The sequence below is a fragment of the Orcinus orca genome, chromosome 2 (genome assembly GCF_937001465.1).
Source record: "Orcinus orca chromosome 2, mOrcOrc1.1, whole genome shotgun sequence".
NCBI lineage: Eukaryota > Metazoa > Chordata > Mammalia > Artiodactyla > Delphinidae > Orcinus > Orcinus orca.
In genome coordinates, this window is record NC_064560.1 from 19,143,402 (window position 1) to 19,153,484 (window position 10,083).

General features: G+C 35.5%; 1 protein-coding gene and 1 long non-coding RNA gene across 2 annotated transcripts in view; both read left to right on the top strand.

The window, feature by feature from the left end:
• Positions 1 to 7,667, top strand: part of YME1L1 (YME1 like 1 ATPase) — a 30,479-nt gene extending 22,812 nt beyond the window's left edge. Inside the window, exons 12-19 of the mRNA XM_004275868.4 lie at positions 406 to 468; positions 1,591 to 1,703; positions 2,561 to 2,716; positions 3,709 to 3,860; positions 4,866 to 4,992; positions 5,081 to 5,154; positions 5,799 to 5,885; positions 7,304 to 7,667. Coding sequence (XP_004275916.1) covers positions 406 to 468; positions 1,591 to 1,703; positions 2,561 to 2,716; positions 3,709 to 3,860; positions 4,866 to 4,992; positions 5,081 to 5,154; positions 5,799 to 5,885; positions 7,304 to 7,447 — 916 coding nt within the window. The 3' untranslated portion in view covers positions 7,448 to 7,667. The remainder of the gene's footprint in view (positions 1 to 405; positions 469 to 1,590; positions 1,704 to 2,560; positions 2,717 to 3,708; positions 3,861 to 4,865; positions 4,993 to 5,080; positions 5,155 to 5,798; positions 5,886 to 7,303) is intronic.
• LOC125963545 (uncharacterized) overlaps positions 1 to 10,083 on the top strand; it is a 213,476-nt gene that overhangs the window by 192,250 nt on the left and 11,143 nt on the right. The window lies entirely within an intron of this gene.

Sequence of the window (10,083 nt, forward strand, 5' to 3'; positions counted from 1 at the left end):
GACTAGCTTTGAGTGTTGCTGTAGATCAAAAAAAATGTTTCTTAAAGTCATATAAGACATTCTGGAAGTCTAGGAGCAAATAATTTGAATTGGTAAAGTTGAAAATAATTTTTCAAAAATTAGCCGGGGACTCAAGCTTTTTGTGTCAGGTCATCTCTTCCTAACTAGAAAAATTATTATGAAGGTATGTAACCACAGATGATTTGGTGATTTATTATTAACACTTTTATTGAAGTGCACTGGCATTTTAAAAAACAATTAGAGATGCCTTATCATTTTGGGCTTTAAAAAGATCAATCCCTTTTCTTTGCTGTCAGTAAGATTAATGATAAACAGTTTTGCATAGAACATTTCTACATGTGTGCTGTTTTAATTTTCAATGAAAAGGTCCTTTTTTTTTAATAGTTTTAAACCCAACGAAGGAGTTATCATCATAGGAGCCACGAACTTCCCAGAGGCATTAGATAAGTAAGTATTAAAATTTTTGTGATATATTCTAGAATAGTGATGAACTTTAAAAACATTGTGCTAAGTGAAGGAAACCCATCACAAAACATCACATATTATATGATTGCTTTTATATGAAATGTCTAGAATAAGCAGATCCATAGCAACAGAAAGTAATTTAGTGGTTGCCAGAGGTTAGGGAAAATGGGGAATAACTGCCAGTAGATTTGGGGTTTCTTTCAGCTGGAGGAGAGGGGGAGGGGGTAAAAATTCTCTAAAATTAGATTGTGGTGATGGTTGGGCAACTCTGAATATATTAAAAACCACTGGGTTACACTACCAAACGTAAAATAGATAGCTAGTGGTCAGCAGCGGCACAGCACAGGGAGATCAGCTCGGTGCTTTGTGACCACCTAGAGGGGTGGGATAGGGAGGGTGGGAGGGAGGCACAAGAGGGAGGGGATATGGGGATATATGTATATGTATAGCTGATTCAATTTGTTACACAGCAGAAACTAACATACCATTGTAAAGCAAATTTATACTCCAATAATGATGTTAAAAAGAAAACTACACTGGGTTTTCGACTTCAAATTCTATGATATGAAAATTGTATCTCAGTAAAGTTGCTAAAAGCGTCTTCTCACAACTTAAACATCACAAAGCTTTTGGGTGGGGGGTGGAGAGGATTTTTAGAATAAAATTTACTATAGTTTAAAATTTTTATTGGTTTTATTTTATAGAAGTTATTCATACTTTCATTTGATCTAATAGTTCTTGCCTAAGACTCTAGTTTAACATTTTGTACTTAATAGCAGTAAGATGGATGTGTAGCGCTCATAATAGATTGCTGTAGAATTATTTGTTCCTTGACTGGCTGACTTGCATGTCTTTGTCTCTGACGGGTTGTATGCTATCTAGATGCACACATTTATCTATATGAACCTTTGTTCTGCCTTCCGGTTATTGAAACTGTTATTTGAGCCATGTTTTATAAGGAACTAATCTGAATATTTATGTTCAAAATAAATATTCGTTGCCATTGTCTTTCCACCTTCTCTTTAGGATGTCAGTCCTGTTTAACTTGACCTTCAGCACAGTCAGCTTATTAATTTATATTTTCTTTTTGTACTCTCCCTTTAGCGCCTTAATACGTCCTGGTCGTTTTGACATGCAGGTTACAGTTCCCAGGCCAGATGTAAAAGGTCGAACAGAAATCTTGAAGTGGTATCTCAATAAAATAAAGTTTGATCAGTGTAAGTCTTAATTCAATGATACAGACATTATCTCCATAAAATGGTAATATATCAATCCACCCTGTTTGTGGTCCTTACTCAGGATGTCTTAAAAGACAAATTCCTTTAAATGTCTATTTTTCTCTCCTCTTGTTTGTCCATAAAGTCCATTTCTCAATTAATGTGTATCCAGAGATTCTGTCATTTTGAATCCGGATTCTAAACAAAGTTTTCTTTGAGTACTTAGATAATACTTGATGAATCTATGTATAAATGTTTCTTTAGATGAATGTAAAATATAAAATAATATAAAAAGCACCTGTATATTATGAGCATAGTACCTTATGATATAGTCACTTTGGGGCCAAAAGAGGGGAAGCAAACTATAAAACAAAACACGTGGAAATATTATAGAACCACCTGAGTAATAAAAGCAGCTATTAAAGCTGCAGTATTTTCAAAGATACCTGAATCAATTCATAAAACCAAATATGTTTCCGATAATAAGGGGGGCTATTATGTCCAAAGTTATTCCAAGATGAAATTCTGAAAACAAAACGTTGTCTATGAATGTGCTTTTTCAGTTTGTGGTTAGGCCATAATTAAAGGTTTGTAAATCGTTATCTGGCAACTCTACCTTTCTTTGTTTACCACAAAGTTATTTAAATGTAAGAACTTTTGTCATTTGTCCCAATGACAATTTTAATGGTGTGTTTAATAGCAGTTTTGGCTTTTTCCCCTTAGAATTTAGTGAAGTAAGCTTTTGTAAAATTACAGTTCATGATGGCTATCTTCTTTCTTTTGCAATGTGAGTTCTTTATGAAGAGCTTTTGATTAGCTCTTCTGAAATTTTAATATTGTGTCCTGTCTGCATATAGCTGTTGATCCAGAAATCATAGCTCGAGGTACTGTTGGCTTTTCTGGAGCAGAGTTGGAGAATCTTGTGAACCAAGCTGCTTTAAAGGCAGCTGTTGATGGAAAAGAAATGGTTACGATGAAGGAACTAGAGTTTTCCAAAGATAAAATCCTAATGGGTAGGTTTTCTTTTTTTCTTCTTTTTTTCCCCCTATCTTATACTGTTCATTATGTTAGAGGAAAAATTCTTTTTTTTTAAATTGCCACTTGGTAATTTTTGGTTTGATGGTACTTCACTCTTTATTTATTTATTTACTGGCTGCATTGGGTCTTTGTTGCTGCGCGCGGGCTTTCTCTAGTTGCGGCGAGCGGGGGCTACTCTTCATTGCGGTGCACAGGCTTCTCATTGCGGTGGCTTCTCTTCTTGTGGAACATGGGCTCTAGGAGCGTGGGCTTCAGTAGTTGTGGCTCACGGGCTCTAGAACTCAGGCTCAGTAGCTGTGGCACACGGGCTTAGTTGCTCCGCGGCATGTGGAGTCTTCCTGGACCAGAGCACGAACCCATGTACCCTGCATTGGCAGGTGGATTCTTAACCACTGTGCCACCAGGGAAGTCCGAGAAAAAAACTCTTAATTTTGAGAGAAAGTTTTTAAAAAATAAAGGTATAGAAACATGCAAATACATACTCTAACAGAGCAGCACAGTTTGGCCTCTTACAGAACAAATATATTATAACTTATATTACACTCTTTGCGGGGCATGAGTGCCCATGTCTTTCCTCTTGTCTGATATTGCTGATAAAAGAATAGTTAATTTTACTGTTTTTCAGTATTTAATTTTTATTTTAAATCTTGAATTGCCTTCAAACTAGGTTAGTTATGATATTCCTGTTAAATTAGAAGTTTATTTTCTAGAAATAGAATTAAGCTTTTCCTTTTGATATAAGGATTAAGATGATAGTTTTTACAGTTTGGTTTTCAGTTGACAAATTATGGTTTACATGTGTTGTAGAGTGGAGTCAACTCATTTTTTAAACTTTCACACTTTTAAAATATTTATTAATGACATTAAATCATATTAGTCTAAGAATGATTTTGAGGCAAAGGAGCTTCATTCATTTAAATATACCTTCCTAATGGAGTATTTTACTTAAGTAAATTTTTATTCTTAGGGCCTGAGCGTAGAAGTGTGGAAATTGATAACAAAAACAAAACGATCACAGCGTATCATGAATCTGGTCATGCTATTATTGCATACTACACTAAAGATGCTATGCCTATCAACAAAGCTACAATCATGCCACGAGGGCCAACACTTGGACATGTGAGTATCTTTAGTTTTTCTTTTCTTTCAGATAGTGCTCCCCAGGAGCTTATATAGGAAATTGCTGATGAAAACATTTCAAAAGAAAATTCAGCTACTTCCTAGGTGTGTTGATACTTTCTTCTTTAACTTCCTCAACTGTCTTGAAATCAGACATACTTGTGACATTTATCTGCTAATAAAGGATATCCTTAATATTTCAGATAATATATTTACATTATGAAATGTAATTCAGGAATGACAGCAAAATATAATTCTTAAAAATGTAGTTGTTCTTTTCCCCTCAAAAGAAATTATGTATCATAGTGACTGGTTCAATAGTTTTTCTAAGTTTTTTCTCATTGAGTAGAAGTTTCATCTTCATATCTAATTATAGACATTTTATTTTTATTTATTTATTTAATTTTATTTTTGGCTGCAATGGGTCTTCTTTGCTGCATGCAGGCTTTCTCTCGTTGAAGCGAGAGGGGGCTGCTCTTCATTGCAGTGCGTGGGCTTCTCATTGCAGCGGCTTCTCTTGTTGCAGAGCACAGGCTCTAGGCGCGCGGGCTTCAGTAGTTGTGGTACATGGGCTCAGTGATTGTGGCTTGCAGGCTCTAGAGCGCGGGCCCAGTAGTTGTGGCGCACAGGCTGAGTTGCTCTGCGGCATGTGGGATCTTCCCAGACCAGGGCTCGAACCATGTCCCCTGCATTGGCAGGCAAATTCTTAACCACTGCACCACCAGGGACGTCCCTATAGACGTTTTAAACATTTTTGTGCAACGAGGGACAAACAGTTGTATTGCAGCATTAACTACTTATTATTTATAAACTGCACTTTTGCTTTCCTCATTTTATACATAGCTGGTTTGGTCATCAATCACCATGACCATCTCTATTAAATGCCGCTGAGCTTTCAGCATCATGGTATTAAGTAAGGTCATGGGAGACAAATGATAATTCAGGTTAATTAATGTAAGTGTTTCAAAACTGTCTGAACTTTTTCTTTGGTTTTCAATTGTCTAGGTGTCCCTGTTGCCTGAGAATGATCGATGGAACGAAACTAGAGCTCAGCTTCTTGCTCAGATGGATGTCAGTATGGGAGGAAGAGTGGCAGAGGAACTTATATTTGGAGCTGATCATATTACAACAGGTTGGCTGTAAAGAATAGCTTTGGTTCAAATTGTGTTTGTTGGTTTAAAGATTTTAACTTGAGTTTTATGTATATTTTAAAATTTTAGGTGCTTCCAGTGATTTTGATAATGCAACCAAAATAGCAAAGCAGATGGTCACCAAATTTGGAATGAGTGAAAAGGTAATGGCTAATTTTAATCCTCCCTCATGTATCAAATGTTGATGTGCCAAGTGTCTCTTTGTGAGATAGGGCTCTCATATAAGTTGATAGATTTTCCCCATCTCATTCCAGATGGATTTAACAAAGCTTACTCTAAACTAAATGTCATTTTCTGAGAAATGTAACATACTCTTTCCATTGTAGCTGCTCAAACAGTAAGAGTTATTACTTCATGAATTAACCAAATGATAATATAAATTCTTTAGCTTTTTTTATTCATATGACATCGAAGACCTACTTGTTGAGCTTGCTTACTTTGCCCTTTCCACATACTTCACGTTCCTACATTATCACTGTGGCTCCATAAAGCAATTCCAGTACTCTGTGAAGTGTGCATTTCTGGACCAGAATAGCTGCTAAGGTTTTCTAAGAAGGTACTCAGAACAATACTTAGGATTTAACATTTTCTCTCTTGCTCACACTTTTTAGTATTATACTTGCAGAAGAATAATGAAGTTTTTTTGCCCTCAAGGGCATTTTTATATTGTATTTTTTCCTTGCCCCCATGATATTTATTTTCTTATGTATAGGATAGTACTTCCTCTGTTACATACATTAGTGTTGGAGGTTTTTCTGTTGGATTTCTTTCTTTTCATTGATTTTAGCTTGGAGTTATGACCTACAGTGATACAGGGAAACTGAGTCCAGAAACTCAATCTGCTATTGAACAGGAAATCAGAATCCTTCTGAGGGTAATCATCTTTTTTTTTTTTAATGTTTATTTATCTATTTAGTCAAAATGTGCCTAAATATTTGGGTACTTGCAAAAAACCTAAAGTTCCTCTGTTTTATAAAGTTAATAGGTGCACCGTTGCTGCCGTGATTAAATATGTCATAGACTGGAACCCCTGATCATAGACTGGATCTTTATTTTATTCTGGCCATAGGTTAAGAACTATATATATATATATATGTATGTATATATATATTTTTTAAATAAATTTATTTATTTTATTTTTGGCTGCGTTGGGTCTTTGTTGCTGCACTTGGGCTTTCTCTAGTTGCAGCGAGCAGGGGCTGCTCTTCATTGCGGTAGCTTCTCTTGTTGCTGAGCACGGACTCTAGGGCGCGGGCTTCAGTGGCTGTGGTGCGGGGCTTCAATGGTTGTGGCGCATGGGCTTAGTTGCTCCGTGGCATGTGGGACCTTCCTGGACCAGGGATTGAACCCACGTCCCCTGCATTGGCAGGCGGATTCTTAACCACTGTGCCACTAGGGAAGCCCAGAACAATTTACATTGTGATTTAAATATTCAGTTCTACTTTAGCTGATATATTTCTAATATTTTATGTATTTTCTTTAATTTGATTATTTTACTTGGACATGGTTATGTTCAAAATGTCTAGTAATTGTATTGTGCTTATATGACCTGTGTTTCTTGGTGTTGGTAAATTCATTTTTACATTTTCCACCCAATTTTATAAGGACAAAAATATAATTCACTAGTAAAATATTGGCATAAACATTGTACAGGCAAATATGACACTGCCAAAAATGAACTGTTATTACTGCCGTTATTCATAAGCTGATAAACTTAATTCAGACTCACCTTTGGAAAGAGAGTTGAAGGATTTAAGTGAAAAGTTCAAGGTGGGTTGCAAAAAAAAAAAAATCAAATGTATGGAAGTCAGGGATCACCTTTAATGATACTGTATTACAGTATTGAGAGGTAAGTGTTTTACCAAGTAAAAGAATGGAAATTATATCTTTTCTGGCCATTCTAGATTGAGCAAATTGGTGAAATCTCAAGAGGCAAAAGGAGCAAACTCCCTTTCCTTTTAGCACATATTTTGAAAAGAGAAATAGATATCTGTGTTCACAGACCTTATTTAGAAAGCAGATGAGTACAATGTATACTTTTATTTCTTAAGTAGCTTTTTGTTTAGGTAGTCCTCAGTTATCTCTATGATAGATTTTGAGGTTAAAAATATAACATTTGAAAGTATGAAAGAGTTATCTTTAGGGAACCAAGCTTTTAAATGCTTTTATCTTTCATAAATAGAAGTCAATAGATTTTATAGTTTTTTAGGGTACATAAAGGCTTTTTATCTCATTTAGGGTTTTTGCTTCTCCTAAGGTTTCTGCCTCTTACATATCTGCTTTGTATTTCAGGATTCGTATGAGCGAGCAAAACATATCTTGAAGACTCATGCAAAAGAGCACAAGAATCTAGCAGAAGCTTTATTGACCTATGAGACTTTGGATGCCAAAGAGATTCAGATTGTTCTTGAGGGGAAGAAATTGGATGTGAGATGATAGCTCTTGATGCATTGTTGGTTTTATTGCAAGACCATAAGTAGCACTGCAGTAGTCGTATTTTGCAACACTTTTCTCCCATTCTTGGTATCGCTCAAGGGTGTGAAACACTTTGTCAGTCTTTTGTCACATTTATCTAATTTTGATTATTCTCATGATGGACACCTCCTGCAAATAGCAATTTATTAAAGAAAATAAAGAACTATCAGGATTGAAAACAGCTTGTTTGAGAAATGTCAATCAGTTATTAAGTTGAAAATAAGTAATGATTTTATGGTTGGTTACAGTGCTAGATGTGAATAGAAATTGTGCCTTTAGCTCTTGGGAAGTATTTTTACTTAGGAAAATAAAATTCTTGAAGGATTGTCTTTATTTCTAGATAATACCACTTATCTTTGATAAAGAAATGATGCTATTTGGCTATTGGTAAATCATATTTCTACATACATCAGTGGAAACTTCATTAAGATGCACTTAATTATGATCTAGATTGACCATATATAAAGTGTTTTTTTAAAAATCTAAGAGTAGAGAAATGTGAACCTACAGATACAATTGGAATTTAAATGATGATTATAAGCTTTTTAAAATGCAGCTTGCATTTTCATGGTCTTTTTTTTTTTTAACATTACTATCACTCTGAAAATGAAGTTTATTTCAGAGCAGCAGTATTTTGTTAAATAAACAAGTAACACACCTCAAATTATGAATAACTATGTAATTATGCTTTGCATTAAAACCAAAATAAAACCAAAAACCCAGTCCCGTTCAGAGTGAACTTTTGAATTATGCTGTGTTAGAAATGGAAAGTTGTGTTTATTTTTCAGTCAGATTTTGTGAATATGAATGTGTTACAGAATTTACAGATGACTTTATTTAACTCAGTAGAAAAATTATTTTAGAGCACATTGTATTGGTTTTACAACCATGTTATATTCTTGAAGTGATTTTATTAAAATTACCTACAGTTTTCTAGTAACTTTTAAGCTGTATATGGTCTTCGTTGAGGTTGGTAGAGGGAGCTTGCTACATGATATTCTTGCCCTTTTATTTGGGTAATTTAAAATTTTGATGTACTTTCAAACTTAGAGAAACATTACCAGAATAATACAAGGAATTCCCATATACCCTTGATTCAGATATACCAGTTATTTTCATTTGCCCATTCTTTATTGCCCCTGCTTCCTTTCTCCCTTTCTCCTCTCTTCCCTCCCTCCCTCCTTCCCTCCGCTTCTCTCTGTGTTTATATATATATGAGTATACATGTCTTTGCGTGGACACACGTTTTCATTTGTCTTGGTAGACTTCTAGAAATTGCTGTGTGATGTGGCGAGTTTCTGTTTAACTTTTTAAGAACCTGATGAACTGTTTTGAAAGTAACTATATAATTTTATGTTCCAACTACCAGTGTATGAAGGTTCCCGTTTCTCCATATCTTGTACAGTGTTTCTTATAGTCTTGTCTTTTTGACAAAGCCAATCTAGTGGGTATGAAGTAGAATCTCATTGTGGATTTAATTTACATTTCCCTAGGACTAGTGATTTTGAACATCCTCTGCTAGGCTTTTGGTCATTTGTATATCGTCTTTGGAGAAATGTCTGTTGAAATCCTCCCTTCCCTCTTTGGGTTGTTGTCTTCTGTGTTGTAAGAGATCATATATTCTAAAGACAAGTCCTTTATCATATGGATCTTGTTTTTTTTTAATCCAGTCTGAAACTCTCTGTTGTTTGAGTAGGATGTTTAGTTCATTCATATTTAATATTTATGTAGTTTATGTATTTATGTAGTTGCTTTTACATCTGCCATTTGCTATTTGTTTTCTGTTTTTCTCATATCTAAAGAGATCCCTGTGTTCCTCTTTTTTTTTGGCTGCACAGCATGGCTTGTGGGATCTTAGTTCCCCAACAGGAATTGAACCCGGGCCCTTGGCAGTGAGAGAACGGAGTCCTAACCACTGGACTAACAGGAAATTCCCTGTTCCTCCTATTGTGAGTTATGTCTTAGCAGTTGCTCTAGGGATGACAGTATGCATTTATCACTCTTAATCACAGGCTCCTTCAAAATAATACAAGTTTAATTCTGTCAAAATGTAGTAAATTTGTTCCAGTATATCTCCTTTTCTTTCCTTTGTGCTATTGTTGTCATGTTACATCTGTACGTGTTACAACAACTTAATACAATGATTAACTACTCATTTATATAATCTTAAATCCTCTGTCTTTATCTGGGGATGTCTTTATTTTGCCTTTGTTTTTTAAGAATATTTTTGCTGGATATAGAATACATGATTAACAGTTTATTCTTTTTTTTTTTTTTTTGCGGTACATGGGCCTCTCACTGTTGTGGCCTCTCCTGTTGCGGAGCACAGGCTCCGGACGCGCAGGCTCAGTAGCCATGGCTCACAGGCCTAGCCACTCCGCAGCATGTGGGATCTTCCCGGACCGGGGCACGAACCTATGTCCCCTGCATCGGCAGGCAGACTCTCAACCACTGCGCCACCAGGGAAGTCCAACAGTTTATTCTTTAATCACTTTGAATGTGTCGTCCCACAGCCTCTGACTTCCATTATTTTTGGTGAAAAGACAGCTGTTAATGGTAATTTTGGTCTCCTTTTCCGATAGGTTGTTTTTCACTTG